General features: G+C 37.5%; 1 protein-coding gene across 3 annotated transcripts in view; it reads right to left on the bottom strand.

Annotated features, from left to right (window-relative positions):
- grm1a (glutamate receptor, metabotropic 1a) overlaps positions 1–17,828 on the bottom strand; it is a 39,752-nt gene that overhangs the window by 19,645 nt on the left and 2,279 nt on the right. For all 3 annotated transcript variants that reach the window (XM_007547501.2, XM_007547508.2, XM_016669570.1), the window contains exon 3: positions 13,378–13,627. In XM_007547501.2, the coding sequence (XP_007547563.1) occupies positions 13,378–13,627 (250 nt within the window). The remainder of the gene's footprint in view (positions 1–13,377; positions 13,628–17,828) is intronic.

The following is a 17,828-nucleotide window of genomic DNA, read 5'->3' as shown; positions in this document are numbered from 1 at the left end:
CTCTTTGGCATTTAATTGATGTATTGTTTTGTGTTCTGTTTTGTCATTTATGTTGTCGTTCTTGTACAGCACTTTGGTGCAGTTTTATACCTGTTTTAAAGTGCTATATAAATAAATTTGACATTAAAACCAGACGGAAGGTGAAAAGATATGGTGCATCTGCTGATGTCATGTAATGATTTTGTGAACATGCCTCATGAACACATAGGACAGCATTACAGCATCATCAAGTGCACATGCAGTAAATGTCTTGACTCATAATGTGGTCAAAAACAGGAAAATTTGACAATCTGTAATTAGCTGCAATGATTTTGTGAACATCACAAAATCTTTGTGATTTTTCTTCCTTCAGCAGAAAAAAAAATGTGTTTGAAACATTTAAGATGGATGAAGGATAACATTTGACTTGGATAATTGCAGGTTTTATCACATAATGAATAAATCCTGATCGTCCTAGTTGCAGTTTGCCAAAAAAAAAAAAATTATGCAACCAGATTATGCAACAGGCTACTTTTTTTTCATGCCTGTGAGGAAGCATTCACTCAAAATCAGAAGATATCTTAGAATGGTAAGAGTTTGTCCTCGTGCCTTTGAACACCTTTAACTAAGCCAGATTAGTGGGACAACGGGGTAAAATTTCACAAAAGGCACATCTAGACGACGTTTTTCAAATGTCTCATGTTATTCCTTAAACTCAGCCCTGATCTCAGTTTCATTCATGATAGATTTACTGACACATCATCCCGTGTGCCGTTGCTTAGATGAGAAAACACATGTGAGCAGCTTAGGTTATTTCACAGAAGTGCATGAAAATTGTGGCAATCGAGGACTCTGCCGGATGATCTGGTTCCAGTTTGAAAGTACGCTTGTATATTTATAAAATCATGAATTAATTGGCAGGGAAGAGTTTTAATCACATGCACCGTTTTCCTTGGAGGACGACTGAGAAGAATTGCTTTAGAAAAGTGGGGTAGGAGAGTGAAGAGTTCCTAAATTTGCTGTGTGGATTTAAAAATAACAAAACTTGTAATCATTCACAGATTGGGACAATAATTTGGTTATTGTTAGTGGGAATTATAGATGTACTGATTAATATTTCCTGGCCAGTACGCATTTCAGGATTTCCTTCAATGTCTAACTTGTTGCATATGACTTTGAGCAACTCTGATTTTTGTTTTTGTTTTCTTTTGAAAATGTTATTTATTAATTTATTTATTTATTTGACCTGCTGATCACCAAATAAAACCAATCAAGACAAAAATGGGAAAATAAGAGATAGACTGGTGCATCTCTAGCTCATATTAAGATTTTACATGATTGCTGATGAATTAAAAAATAACATTTAAAAAAGTTAATTTAAGTTTGAGTGCAAAACGTCTAGATTTTATATTGATTATACATCATGAAATAAATGCATCACAACTTTAAATAAACTGCAGGATATAAAGTAACATAATATAAATGTGTGGGTTTTTTTTAGTATTATTGGATAAAAAATCTCAATGTTTAATCTGAATAGATGAGAAATTTATAAGTATAACCCCAGGAAACACTCAGCAGTGCATAAGTAATATTAAATGCATGGAATGCTCAAATAAATGAACAGAGATTTTAAAAATAAGCATGATGCCAAATTTGTGGTTTTGTCTTTAAAGCATGCGGTTTCTTAAATGATGCCGAGTTAGAATCATCATGTCCAGAACTCGCCTCAATCTTGCCAGACTGCCTCTAGCGATACAATCCTATCTACACTTATCAGAAAACTTGATCTACATCAATAAACAATATGTCTTTCGAACATAGTAAAACATAAATGCAATATGGTCCAAACGAAGGCAGTTAACCTGTATTCATCTGAAGACTCCACAAACAAAAATATCATCCCTCTTTCTGTAGTTTAGTTTTCATCCATTTTTCTGCCTTGTAGTAAACACAGCTCTCTTGGTGTGATGCATAGACCCAAACTGGTCCATGGAAGCCATGCAAGCTGCGTTTTTATTCATTCATCTTGCCCCAGTTTAGGTTGAGAGATCAGTGTCCTGAGCGTTAACAGGAAGGACCACAGGGGGGAGGAGTCCATTTTTCTTTTTACTATGAAAGGATTCAGTTCACTTCAAAATCCCTTCACAACATTTATTTCCCAAATGGTTCTAAAAGATATTAAAAAGTTGAAAACGACTAGTTAAATTTTTTAGCGCTGCTCTTCTTAAACTGGGTTAAGTTCTGGTGAAGTTTACACTTTCCTGTTTGTCTGTAAAAACCAAAGAATTGCTATCAGTTTTAGTGAAAAGCTTTTAAGACCCGGCTATATAAAAAGTGATCCTTTAACTAACAATCAAATAAAGGACCATTAATTAATTGTTGAAACGTTTCAGAAAATGTGTAGTCAAGTGATAGCATCCAGAATGTTAAATGTCAAAACACCTTCACTACATCAAAAAGGTGATGGCATCATAAAAATGTCCTCTGTGCATTTTTACCTCACTTAAATGATTCAGATCAAATTAATATTTACATCAGACCAAGACAGCCTGAGCAAATTAGTCTTTAAATCTTCTGCACTGTGAACCAACGATGAATAAACATGGCAGGAAATGATGGGTGGAGAGTCTTAGGCAGATCCTGGCAGGGTGCCGGCACGGGGCAGAATTTACGTTGAGTTTTCCAGGTCATGACATCCCCAGAGAATCACACTACCAGTACCGTGTTGGACTGCCGGGACTTTGCTCTTTTTCTGAAATGCTGTGTTAGTGTTACGCCAGAGGAAACACAGTGAACACCTTTTAAAATGTTCTCCTTTTGCCTCATCTGTCCACAGAGTATTTTCACAGAAATCATGGGGATCATCAAGATATTTTCTGACAACCATGAGACATACACAACATTTTGCTAAGTCTCTTGTTCTGTGTTAAAGCAATGAGAACTGCAATGCTTTAGATTCTGGTCCCTAAGCTCAGTTCTAAGGTGCTAATATCCTGCAACTTTTAGATGCATCCCTCCTCCAGCACAACAAACCTAGAAGCTGCAGAACAGTAGGTTTCCAGGAGTATTGCTTCTGAAATACTTTTGCTGTGTTAGAGACTCCTGGGAAGGTTCACCTTTGTGCCATTTGTTCTCCATTTGTTAATGGATTTCTCAGTGGTTCAGTGGAGTCTAAAGCCTTACAGATCTATGGCCTTGTAAATCCTGGATTACAAGTTTACATTAGATTTTTCTTTTCTCTCTGAATAAATTAAAAGCATCAGTGTTTTGTATTTACCTAGATTATATTTGATGTAAAAAAAAAAATACATATTGGATGATCTGAAATGTGTAAGTGTGGAAAACTAGGAAAGGGAAAATACATTTTCACATCACTGTACATGTGACTACCTATGTAGATTTTTTTGAAGTGCAACCATCGCCATCTTTCTTTTTTTTTTGCAAACTCAATGCTTACCTTCTCTTTTCTTTCCTTTCATATCTTTTCAAATGGCCTCTTTGATTCGCTGAACCCACAAGGTCGACGCAGAACACAAAAACATCTAAAACTTTCACAATTTTAGACATGTGCGATTTAAAAATTTAACTAATACATGTAAAAAAAAATAAGAAAAAATCGTTTGGTTCAGTTACATTGTTCAGTAGAAAAGCCTAGCACCCACGCACTTTGTTCTAGAGGCCTCTGTCTGCACAAAAAGCCTTACAGCTTCCACTAATCAGCTTGTGACAGCTATGTCCAGATACGAGGCCAGCGAGCTATTTTTGATCCCTTCAATGCCGTGGAGCCACATCCTTGTACTTGGAGCACAAGGCATCAATTAGAAAGATAGATGCCCTTGACAATGTGTGGCTGCTCTCAATTAACATCATAGGTGTGATAAAAATATCCAGGTGCAGCACATTGTTCTCCACAAGCGAAGGCAAATAAATCCATCAGTCTTGACCCAACATGAATTAAGATTCAGAAACAATTCCTTTACTGCAATACATTCCTTACTTAAAGATGTATTTTTTGAAAAAAAAAAAAAAATGTATTAATGGAATATTTTCAGCCATATCTGCTGAGAAAGAGCCATTGTGTTGGCTTCTGCGAAGCCCCGCTGACAGAGCGCTCAACGGATCTGCAATGCAATGATCACACCAACTTTTGTCAAGAGGTCAAACAATGTATCCATGGAGACTGTGGTGAAAGCAGCACGCAAGTTAATTTCTGTTTGTTTTTTCGTGCTTTGGTTCAACAGATTCTTGTCCGCAGACGTAAAGTGGAATGATTTTCATGTGGAATCCCACAGAAAAATCTCAGAGCACCTAAGTTTCCTATAGAGTTAATGAACTGGAATGAAGCCATTTTTTTTCACACAAGTCTTAAGAGAAGTAAGCAGAATAAATGGAAATAGTACACTTAACCTGTGTCTGCGTGAGGCATAAAAGAATGCGAAACAGGGAAATTAGAAACTAAATTGTTTGTGGCATTTAACTGGATGATAACTGAATATTAATAGAGTCCTGGCAAAGTTTGACCCCTTACATTGTGTTCGTAGGTTTATAACGTGGCAGAAAGGTTGCTAACATTAAAAGAGTGTTTTCTCTTCCACCAGGTGATTGCAAACAAAACAAAATAAATAGGATAGAAAGGACATCTCAAGGCTGACATATTTCTGAAGGTGATCGAAGCATGGAGATTATGTTTTCTTTTTTTTTATCTTTGACAAGAGTTTGTAAAGCAACATATAAATGTATAATTTTACATTTTCCAAAGTGTTGAGGTCGGAGCCATTCCAGATCCCCACTGTTAGCCGGCTTTATCAGTTTTTGGAGTGTGTTTAGGATCAAAATCCTTATGGGAAATCCAATTGTGTTCATCTTTCCCAAACTGTCAGAAACTGGTTTGACTCTCCAAGTCAAACCAGTCAAGTCAAATTGTTCAATCATAAATCATAAACTGGAATCTCACAATGTAGATTCTTTTAGACATGTATTAAGTGTGTTCTTTTTCTGTTCCAAAACTAGTATCTTTAATCTTCACAGAAATGAGCAGCAGACATGTAGGTGGAAGACTAATAATTATCAATAATCAAAAACCCTTAATGTTTATGAACTTCATTCTGATTCCTATTTTGTAAACTACTGGATTAGTGAAACATGTATAAAGCATGGTAGTGCTTTTATTATTTTAGCTAATGATGTGCATATTTGTGGGATTCTTAAACTGAGTTGTGTAACAAAAACATTTTGATCTTTTAATTATTTCAAAAATAATTTCATTCAGAATATTTTGAAACATTTTATTGAGGAGGATGGATTGTGCTTGGTTAACAAAAAAAAAAAAAACGTGCAGAGCTGCCAACCCATTTATTTCATCATTACTTCCAGTGCTATTGACAGAAGGAGCCTCTCTCTTTGCTCATGCCCCGCTATTTACCAAATAACTCGTGTCAAGAAGCCAAGAGGGAAAATTTTGACATCCCCGGTGCTCTCCTTCAGACGGAGAGAAGATGAGACACACAGAAATGACTAGATAAAGGCAGTAGAAATGTGTCCATTTAGAAACGCTTCTTTTCCTGTAGCCCTAAACATTTTATGATTCAGTCTTGGAGGAAAACGCCATTCTGCTCTTACACACACAAAAACAAACAAACAAAAAAATCAATGGTACAGCTGAATGCAGCTGGTACATACAGCTCAGATTTCCAGCTTTCTCTTTACAGATAGAGTCGTGCAAATCGTAATGACGGGTGTCAAGCGAGTCAGTGTCCTTTTTTGACAGACTAAACAAGACCAAAGTCTTGAAGATTGGACCCCGACCAAAAAGCTGCGCATGTAGGAGAAGGAGAGAACTGAGCGCTACATGTGGAAAAGCAGCTTATGCAAATGGTGTTTGGTAAAAACGGCATTGAAGCAGCATTAGAGAGAGAGAGAGAGAGAGAGAGAGAGAGAGAGAGAGAATGAATGCTTCTAATTACAAGAGAGCAGGCAGGCAAATGAGTGGGTGGATTCACTGCATGCCACCATTCAGAAACTTGGTGGTGGGGAAGCGGCAGAGGGAACAATAACAAAGGCCACCGCACAGATAATGCATAGCTGGTTTTGAAAAGCTGCACAAACTAAAGCTCTGCAGACAGACGTGAATACCGCGATCATTTCTTTTTAGAGTGGAGCGGGTGGAAAATTATTATTCCGCATTCAGAGATTCCTTGTAACATTTTGAACTGCAAAATGAGCCTAATGGTGTTGGCCCCAGGGGAACGCTATTTAAATATTTTTGTTAAGATGCGACAACATCTCACAAACATATTTTCGACTCTCATGACAAAACGACTTTGAAATAAATGAATATCCTGAATTCCTGTTTTCAAAAATGCCAACATGAAACCAGGTTTGACTCCTCATGCCTGAATCTGGTGTAATTTAAAGAGCAAATGTTAGAGGGGCCACTTTCTCATACATGTCTCCCTATTTTACTTGCTGCAGGCTTTTGCAAAAATAGGCGTTAAATACAATCAGGAGGTTGTACCTGAGCTAAAGATGAGCTGAAATGAGTCAAATCTTGATCCCGAGAGACTTATTTTTATTACATGGCAGTAGTTGTGTCAAGGTTTAAATTACATTTGAATTGTCTTGTGAAGGATTCACAGCTCCTTAAGTGTTTTAAGTTCTTCTTCACTTATAAACTACGAACTCACTGTATTTTAATTGGGATGTATTTTGAAGGACTAACACAAACTAGAAGTAAAGAAATGTAAGGTAGAGGTAAAATGAAACATGGCTTCCCAGCCTTTACACAAATAATCTGAAAAGTGTGGTGTGCATGGATCTTTTCAACCCCCTGTCCTCTGATACCCATAATTAAATCAAAAGCTAGTTACCTTTATACATCACCTAGCAAGTGAATAAATATATTAATGTGTGCACAGCTGTTCTTGGAAGGGTGGTTTTGAACTCTGGAGGAACTGAGAGATCTCCAGTTCAGAATATGTTTTCATAGTTGTTGAAACTATCACTGTGTTGTGACAGTAAAGTATGAGACAGATAAGCTGTGAAAAAAGTTAGCTCCTCTGCATTCTCCCTGTGGACTTGCTGTCTGCTACATAAATACACTGGTCCACCTGAAACAACGAATCAGAGCCAGGAGGAGGGTCTTAGTACTGTTGATCATCCTTGTGTACATGCTGCTCACAACCTCTCCCTTTCTCTTTTGCGACGCTACAGATGGGTTCACCAAAACAGAGGCTTCCATGAATGTTCAGGCTAGTTAGCATAGCTACCGATGACGGCGGTAAAAACAGTTTTCCTGGAACGATAAATTGCTTCTTCAGCATTAGCACATTTAGCAGCACATACACAAGGTTGATTGACAGCGCTAATGCGCTCCACCTGGCACTGATTGATAGTTTTTGATCGGGAGCGGTGCATTGGTGGTGGAGAAGCTCAATCTCCACCACCAGATCATTTGACTCATATTACTCCGTCACAACATTTTTTTTTTTTGTAAAAGTTACACACGGCAGCTTCAATTACTCCACAAATTTGATCTAAATTATATTCACATTTGAGGTTTATATTTGTTCATTTTCCTTCCACTTCACAAAGTTGCACTACTATAACTTAAAGTTTAAAGTTATAGTAGTGCCCTTCTACAGGGGGTTAACAGGGGGTGAAGATGCTGATATATGAAAGAAGCAGAATCAAGTTTGAACTGTAACAATGCACACTGGGAGCCATTGTGCATGTTGCTTTGGCACGTAGCTAACGTGTGGCCATCTGCACCATCACTCTCTGAGTAGCTCGCATTTCTTGTCAAAGTTGGTCTTTCATTCAAACAAAGCGGAGTAGCCTCATTGATCTGCTGAAAAAATAAATTAATAGGCTACTGATTTTGTCCAGAGCTGATGTGCCGACCTTTCGTTACCAAACTTCACAACCTTCTATTAATGCAGTGCATCAGGAAGGTTATCACACTGATATTTCTACTTTTTTTTGTTTTGCAAATCTGTATGAGTCAAGCATAAATTAATATTCTTGATTACTGAATGGGGCGGGTTGATCTGAAATTGTCTGAAACTGATTTCCACTTTTACATTTAAAATCTTTTTCAGCCAGTCCATACAACTAGACCTTCTTTGGGGTCTCTTTTCTGCCTACAACCCCTCAGTTAATTCCTGTATAGGAAAAAAAAAAAACTACCATTTTAGATTTGCATGGTGCAAAAAAAACTGCCCATGGTGGAACTGCAAGTTTTGGTTTGGATTGTTGCTGCTAGCATTTTCCACTTTCCCTGCAAAGCAAAAAAAAAAAATTCTAGTCTGCTGGGAAGCGTTTAATCTTTGAAAACAACAGAAAGCCACAGATGATAATCTAACAAAATCTCCATCCTCAGCTCTCTTATCTTCCTCCAATTTCTCTGTTTCTGTCGACTTGTTTTGTTTTTCTTTTTTCTTTTTGTCTATCTTTATTATTAGTTACTCTGCAAGATCTCTAAATCTGAAAAGTTCAGAATCCACACCTGAAGAATACCAATATTCATCTTCAATTCGTCTTAAGTGCAGAGCTGAAAAACCACTCACAGTCTTCCACGTATGTGAACCAAGTCAGTTTAATGCCTCTGCACTGTGTTTTATTTATTAAAACCATCTATCATGATATAATGGATCACACAGAATATCTAGAACTTCTCCTTTACTGACCTGTCAAAGAAAGCATGATCCTACCACCACCATGCTTCACCAGGGCAATAGCTTTCTTTCAACAATTACTTTCTTCTTGCCCTGCTTTCATAAAGGTCATATGTGTGGATTTTACCACACCATGGAGATATTGACTGTTTCTCCAACTAATGCTCTACTTCCCCAGTTTGGTAGGCTTGCAGCTGTGCAATACAATTTCCATTTTTACATGAGAAACATCCAAAGATTGAGACATTATTTTATAGCCTATAACCATTGCTACTTTTATGTTTTTCAGCAAAAAAAAAACAAGTAAAAAAATGTTTTAAAAAATTAAAAACATAAACACTGATGTTTGTAGTTTAAAGGTGACAGCACTGAAAAAGGTTCAAGTGTCATGAATATACGTAGGGCACAATATGTTGGGAATGGAAGTTCCTCTTTCTCTGTTCATACCACACTGATAGCTGGTTTCTATGGAGTTACAGAGAAACTCAGAGAGCTGGATGAGACAATCATCGCTAAAATCACGGAGAGAGAACGAGAAGAGACTCCCGGGCCACAGAGAAGCAGAGTGAATGGAAAAGGTTGAAATGAAGGGATGAAGTGGGTCGAGGATGACGCCACATACGGCCCTCGTCTGAAGAGCAGGTTAGATGAACAGCAACAACAAAAAGCTCTCAGATTCAAAGCACTCGCATGCGCCCACTTGCTGTAGTGTTTTTGTCTGCCTCTGTGGTGTTCCACGATCATCACGGTGTACGAGATGAGGATGACAGCATATATGATTTCACCCTGATGCTCTGAATCAAAAGCTTTTATGTTGCTTTATTTTGTGTATTGCAATTTCTTGGCACAGCTGCAACTGAAATAAAGTCAAAGAGATACAAGCTTCAATATAAAATCTCATTTTATGGGTTTGGAAGGAAAAAGTCGACTTACTGGTTCAGGGTTGGGACCCTTTTGTTGCTAGTATTGATCCAAAACATTTCATTTTCAATAATTGCCAATATGTAAACTTGAGCCATTGTTTGCAATCCTCTCAGCACAGAGTTGCACATTACACATCCTAAGTAAAATAAGATTATTGAAATCAAAACTACATTTATGATTTAACATGCCAGTTGCTCTACAAAGGTTCAAAGCTTAAAATGACCAGCTGTCTTATTCATGTCAGTTTCTGTGATTCTGAAATGAATCTCTTGTGCACAATCCACCTACTCCCATGCATGAAGCAGCAGGATCAAAATGTTCATATCATCCACCATGGTTTTCGTATTTCCGGCATTATCAAGCAAAATGATAGGAACTCACCATTTGGCAATTTCCTTTCTGCTTAGCGTTTCCTCAAAAGCTTGCTCATATGATCTCCAGTATGAACACCAGTCTATCAGAAACAAATCTATCCAGAGCAAATTGAAGCTGAACCAATGATATCAGGCAAATCACCAAAAAGCCAAATACCTGTAGTTAAGTCAGCCGCATTAGCATCACATAGCAAATCCTCCACGTAATATTAGAGGGAGTGTTTTAATACCTTTCCACCTGGAAAGGTGACAAAAACCTAAATTCCTCTCCACATTGATGAGTTGTTCATCCAGTGTAAAGACATTCTATTAAAGGGCGTTGCCAAACCTTAACTTTCAGAATTGAACAAGTTGTTTTCAGCCTGTGGCTCTTCCAGTTCAAAAATATCCAAACCACTAAGGTTGCTAGTGTTCAATGAACTGTTTTCATTTGTTGTTTAAAATAGTTTTAAAGCACAGACATGTTTCGTTGGACCGGGTTTGCCTGACGGAAGTAGTGATTTGCCCTTACTTTTTAAGCTGATTTATTTATTTTTTTTATTATTATTATTACAAGCATACTGGGATGTTATTCATTTACTCTCTGTGTTGTTCAGCTGCTAATTTATCTGTTTATGTGTGTGCTGTCAAGTGAGAAGTGGTCTCCAGGGGCTTTTTCACCAAAAAGCAGCAACTGGCTACAACTGGGAACCAACCACATCAGGCAACATAAACTGTGACAAAACAGCACTTTCACATATAGCTGTAGGATTTTACCATTGTTTCAAATGTTCCTATATCCAAATTTATTGATTAAAACTTCAAAAATCCGGTCTTAACTTAGAACGTTGGACTTTTTGGGGGGGGGGGTTTGCCTCTTTACCAACTGTATGCCATCAGTCTGAATGTTCCTTGTTGCTTTATGCAAAAGTAACACACAGAACAAGCCAAAATGCACATGCACACATCATGTGAAGAGGCTCCCTGAAGGGTGAAAGCATAAATTAGGAGAACAAGCTCCCGTTGGTGAGCTAATACCTACCTGCCAGCTTTATTTGGCCACACACATGGCATAGCATCTGTGCTGGTCCAGACTTGCTCTGTCATTTTACACACTCCTTTCTATCTCCGTTTATTTTCTGTGACCTAGAAGTACTTCTTCCTCCCATGGAGACTTCCACAAAAAGCTAAAAAAAGATTCACTTTTTCCCTCTCCTATGGAGGAAAGAGAAAGGGATACATATGGGAGCCAGCCTTAGAGTGTCGTTACAATAGATAATTTAGATGGTATTCAAAAAAAAAGGAAGACTGCCCTGCTAAGAGCTAAGGTATGCATGGTTGCATTGGATGTAGAAATATAAACAGGCAGCTGGTAAGAACGCCGATTGAGTCCCCTTCACTTCTGCTTATGGGAAATAATATGAGAAAGGCTCATTCAAAGGCGAAGACAATGACAAAAAGATATTCTTCAACATGAAAGGATTAGATCAAGTGATCTAAATCTGTGTGGAAATACTGAGCATAATTAAAACCCTCACTGAAAATGTTAATCCTGATTCTCATCTAAATGATAATTTAGTTTTAGACAAGAGACAAGAGCCTCACTATTTTATAAAACGTGATGAATAAGAAGTTAGAGTTTATGTACAGGACAGTCTTCATGGGGAATGAGGTTGTGTTCTGCAATGAGCACCTACTCTTACTACCCCCTACTTCCATTAAGTTAATGGAACCCAGAATTGCTAACTTTGGTTTTTCTTCAGTGTTTATCGCTATCTCAGTCCCTAGCCACCTACAAATCTCTGAAAACATTGCTATGTTTGCTCTATTGTTTCTCCCTCTATTCCTCTTTTATAAGTTCAAGTCATGGCAGCATGTCTGCCTGTTGGAGTGCAGACATTAAAATGAATTTACTATGTTTTTTGTTGTTTTCTTTCCTAAAAAAAAACAACACTTAATTATCTTATGTTAAACAGGGAGCCTCAAAACACTTAAACTGGTTTCACACTGACAAAATATTCCCTATTTTTTTGAATGAGAATCGATAAAATGAAACAGAAAATAACAGCATGGTGTAATCCACGTAGTTTTTATGTTCTGGAACATGGCATCTAATTTACTCATAGCAAGGTTAGAAAATTAACAGTGCAAGAAAATAGAAAACTCAAACCACTGCCTGTCTGTCTTAATGACATGGCACAGCTAAAACCACAGTGAAACAACAGCATTGCAAACACTTCAAGTTTGTCCCAAATTGATGAAAAAGCAACAACCAAGGTGGTCAGTGAAGCTGCCAAGAGGCTGACAGTAACACCAAGGAAACTGAAGAAATATCTGTCAAGTACCGTCTGTGTTCTTCTGCATGAGACAACAATATCATCCTTTGTGTCCATTTATCTGAAAAGAGAGGAGGGCTGTGAAGTTGAAATTTTTTCTTACAAGTGAAACATCAAGAATTATCTAAAGTTTCCCTGAGCTTTGTGGGATAATGTGTCACAATTTGTTGAAACCAAATTTGAACTCTGAACCAAAACTTGACAAGTTAAAAACAACATTAAATCACGACATTGTTCACACCCAGGATGAATATATCGGCAGCAGCATCACAATCAGTGGCTTTCAATGTAATCTCATTGTTTTATCTTTATTTGTTTTATTGTTCTCGGCAATCTAGTAAGAGCAAGGATGAATCCAATTAATTTTTTTTTTTTAATTTAAACATTATTTTACCAAGATAAAAAAAAAAAAAATCATAGAGATTAGAAACCTATTTTTCTGGTCATGAGGCAACAACAAATACAACACATAAAAATAAAATGACTTGAAGAAATGAAATGTAAGATTTTAGAATGTCTGTGGGGGAAAAACATGTGAAAAGATCTATCAAGGTTCCACTCTCACGGCTCAACAAACCACCCCGTCATTTCAACCTAGCTTGTGGATATGATGCTAACGCACCCTGTCACTGCTGTGACTGACAATAGCAATTATTTATGCAAATAAATATTTACATTTTTTTAAAAAAAAAGCTTAAATTAATTGTGAGATAAAGCTTAATTGTATATCCAATTAGGAGGAAATTCTATAATTCAAGTGCTTGAACCGAATGAGTCAATGCTGAAACAAAATGTAACAAATATATAAGAAAAATCTACCCTAGAGAGGGCAGGTAGACATTGGACAGGAAAAATTGACTGTCTATTTGTGCATCTGTGACAGAAATGATAATTACTCAATCTAGACAAACATTTCTATTCAGTGCTGCTCTTATGTAGTCTGATTCTTTTTGGTTGCCTTGGTGACATGTGCTTTACAAAGACAAAACAGCCTCTCTTAAACTCCCAGCCTGTTAACAGACTCATTGTCATCCAGCCAGATGCTCTGGACTGTGAATTAAAAAGGTGAGAAAAAAAAACAAAAAAACATGCAGATACATACAACCATACCTGCCAACAAGGAGGAATTCCCCACGCACCCTTTGTCGCCTCATAGCCATCAGAAGATTACGGACCGTCATGCCCTCGCAGAAACACACCACCACACGAGCTTTGGGCAGACGTTCCTTTAGTTTCCCCAAAAGGCGATCAAAATGTTTCTCTCCGGCGTTGCTGTAGATCTTGTCTGAGTGGGCGATGCACAGGCCCTCTTGAGAGGCCAGCTCCTTGAAGGCCTCCATGCCGCTCTCCCCATAGTTTCCTGAAGGTGATCAATAAAGCAGACATTAGCTGCGTTTCCATTAACCACGGAATTCCCCAAATTGAAATTACGCATTTAAAATTGCTTAATGAAAACAAGTCAGTTTTGAGAGAAAAAGAAAATCAGTTTTTTGATTAAAAATCATCAGTTTTTCCGCCAGGATCAGGTTGTTTTTCGGGTGTATTTAGCAAAACTGCAATGGAAACAGTTTTTCGCACCAACCAAGTCACATGATCAACAGCCGGATGTTGCTGCTGGCGAAAACAACGAAGAAGTCAGCGGGAAGTAGTAGGCGGATGATGTTTGTTTTTGTTTTGTTTTTTCGGACAATGTGCGGCTGGCTCTGCCAGAGCTCTCATAACATCGCACAGTTCATGACAAGTTTTGTGTCAGTCAAACGTGTTGAATCCCCAGCTCTTCTGTGAAATCGTCAACTACAATTTCCCTCAAAATGCTGCAAACATAGTTGCCCCAAAAAATAAGGGGCTTGTCACTCAGACGCCTGAACAAAACGCCGGCGTCTCCTCTGATAACTGATAGATGAAAAGCGCTAGCTTTACGGGTGAATTATTCATATAATTAATGTTTACATCTGTTTACATCGGTAGCTGCCTTGATTTTTTAATGACTTCACCTGTGATTTTAATTTAATTTCTCAATTAATGGAAACACCGCAATTACAAAATTGTGTTGTTGTTTTTTTTATTTACATTAGCAGAATAGAGACAAAGATTTGCACACATCTGTAATGGAAATGCATCCTTCTTTTTTACTTTAGAAATGAAGCCTGAAAAAAATCTAATCTCATAATATTACAAATGCTTCATGGCAGGTGTTGTCATCACTGGCACAAACAGGTTAGTTGGAATAGTTTTTTGTTGTTGTTTTTATCTAATGTTAATGTTGTTAATGTTAATGTTAACGTTTTCATCTTATTTTATCTAATAAAATAAAACATCTTTTGAAATCTGCCTTTTGTACTCACTCTGGTGGTTTTAATTTTGAAAGGAAGCAGATTATCAGAGTACAGTTAACATGTTGTTTACAAGTCATATTCTACATATTTATGTAAAAGACAATCAATGTTATGCCTAAAGGACTCCTCTCAGCAGTCTCTCACTGCCTCAATCCTTGACTGACCCAAAGCTCTGATCCACTGATAATGAGAGTCAGACTTGACTTGCTGCTGATTGCAATCAAGCCCAAAGGGGTGAAGACGCCTGTCCCTGTTTAACTCTAAACTGTCCCAATCAAGAGCCTGGCAAAGCCGTTTCTACGTCTAAATCTTCTCCTTCCATGTAGACTGCAACGCTGCTCTGAATTGATGAGAAAACCCACAGCTTCTCAGTCTGAGAGCTGGATTACACGGACAATCCAATCGCTTTGCGTGCGACAGAACACGTTTTTGCATTTGAACAGACATGTCATCATAGGGAAATCAGAAGCACCTTGCTGTAAATATGTGAAAACATTTGTCTTGCAGTTGATGAGTAGCCCCAATTCTTGCAGGAAGTCTATGCCGTGTTTTGCATGAGGACAAACAATCGTGCATCTGCACATGGTGAAGCTTTACATTGCTGCTGAAATAGACATCAGTGTAATTCATTTATGCAGGTCCATAATGCGTCCATGTGTTGGTTTGTCAATAGTCCTTTGATTATATTTTCAATTGCCTCTCTTCATTCTGCTGCAGGTAAATAGAAATAATGATATCCAATTATTTTACTCTCTCCATCTCAGCTATGAGACCGGTGGGTGGCGGTGCATTAGTTGACACCTCACAATGACCAAACAACAACAAAAAACCCGCACTAAGCATTCATCGCCACACAGATGATAATCGAGACAGGTAATTTATGCAATTTCACAGCTCTGGCTGTTGCTACAGGCAACAAGCTGCACTTATAACTTGTCTCGGGTGGTGGAGACAGAAAACTGATGAGCTTGAGCCAGTCGTGACCATGGATTCAAGATGACTAAAGACAAGACAAACAAGGATAGTGCCTTGCGAAAGTATTAACAGCACTTTAGTTATGTTACAGCCAAAGGAGGTTGACTACAAATGCATGCCGCACTTTACAGATTTTATTTGTTATAAAACCTTTTATACTCACTTCACAATTCTGTTCTGCTCTCTGCTGGTTTATCACAACAAAATCTGGTGAAAGACACTGAAGTGTACACACTTCAAGTATTTACAACCCTTGAACTTTTACACGTAATGTGTAAAAGTTCAAGGGTTGTAAATACTTAAATTAGCTCCAAACAATTTCAATCAAGTTTGGAAAATTTTGTCTTATTTTCATGGACAGAGTATGACTTTCCCTTTCTGGGAATTGAGTTAAGAGTGTTACAACAAATTTCAATCTCTTTCAGATTGGTCAAAGGTAACCATAGTAATCTATACAAGTTGAACAAGTTGAAGAGATTTAAAATAAAAAATGTCAACGAATGTCCAAATGTCACTGCTTAGGCAGAAGCCAGTGCTTGTAGCTCAGCCAGTTGCAGCAGAAATGTAGAAAAGTTTCATTATAAAACTCTCATCTGTTGTTTATTTCAAAACCAAGGGGTTAATTATAATTTGTTGAATTTTTAACAACGTAACAAGCGTCTGGCAAATATCTATTGTGATGAAAAATGTTGCTAAGAGCATCGCTTGAATACTTGTGATTTGCGAGTATTCAAATCATAAGTATTCACAAAATAGATCACAAAATAACACCTTCTGTACCAATTATTGATTTCCCAGTGCTGTTCTGTATTGCATTTGATATAAATGGTAACTATTCATTTATGCCAATGTTCTGCAGTTCTTGAATTTTCTGATGGCATTCCCAGAGAAGGGTCAGATACCTGATATCACCTATAGCCCTTCAGGTACTACACTTTCCTAACTCCCTTTGCCATTTAGCTAATGCCAGCTTGCACTCGTCTCCCATACCTAACTATAATAAGACTCCCCAAAGATGTTTTACACTCCCAGCATGTCTGCAGTTCCTTAGGGAGAGATCCTGGTTAATGCAGCCTGTCAGTCATAATTTGGGTGCACATCACTGACTGTGTTTCACCAAGACTTTAATGAAAAGCCACGGACATAATTCATTTCACAGTAATTACTCTGTCTACCCAACCCGCCTTTTTTCTGTTATCTCCTGTCTCCACCACAACACAGGCGATGTGCTGCAAATGAGGAAAAGTTTTCAAAAAGGGTAGAAGCTAATCACAATGCGAGAATGTAAGTGTATTTATGAGAATTTACGTTCAGTTTAATTAATAGGTATTTGATGAAATCTGAAGCAGTTGCATAATTCTTAACCATGTCCTCTCCAAATGAAAATGGAATAAATATTAATGTGTCTATTCTAAAATAGTCCCTCGTGTGCTGTAGTGCAGTTCTGAAACTTGCTATGGTGGCCATCCTAACAAAGCCAGAGAGTTCACACGTTCTTTTTTTTCCGATTAGCAAAGCACATTAGGTGTGAAGTTGTGGAAACAATAGGAGTACTCTTTATGGTCTTGCTGTGCAGATGTACATGTGAATGTTCCTGCCAAGTGTGAGACATTATTACAAAGAAAATGATATAGAGTTCAACCTCAAAAGGTTGACACAAAAAGAAACTCAGTTGGAATTTAGAAAAAAAAAAATCAAAGTAAAAACTGCTCTGGGGTCAGTGCATATTTATATTGCACCATAAAACCCTGAGGACCTGTGAAGCCTCAACGGCATGTGATCCTCAATATGTCAAAGTGTATGACTCCTCTTCTATAAATATAACAACTAATAGGCTGTTGTGCCACTCCTAATAAAAAGAAATGCTTTGATGAAATGGTTAATTGAAGATGCAATCAAGAGAACCTGGGTATCTATAAACTAGGTATTTTGTTTACTAGCATGTGACATTGGATTATAAGACCCTTTAGTGCAGTACAGAGTTGGTCTGTGTCAGACTTTAAAAAGGTTTTTAGGACATTAACCCAGAGCCCTCAGGATTTTGAAACACAAAATATATTATGAGCATTTCGAAAGCAACGTTAGGGTGCTTTAGAAATTTACTTTGGTTCTCATAGATATCATATATAGCCAAGGCAACTATTTGAAAGCAATGACATCATAGTAGTCCTACCTCTAACTTCAAAGTTAACTATGAGCAGGTCAAGACATAACAACAAGCCTTGTGCATGTTTTTTGCCACCTTTGTTA

The sequence above is a fragment of the Poecilia formosa genome, unplaced genomic scaffold (genome assembly GCF_000485575.1).
Source record: "Poecilia formosa unplaced genomic scaffold, Poecilia_formosa-5.1.2 Scaffold1, whole genome shotgun sequence".
Taxonomy (NCBI): domain Eukaryota; kingdom Metazoa; phylum Chordata; class Actinopteri; order Cyprinodontiformes; family Poeciliidae; genus Poecilia; species Poecilia formosa.
The sequence above is the reverse complement of the archived record's forward strand: the minus strand, read 5'-3'. Positions and strand labels throughout refer to the sequence as shown.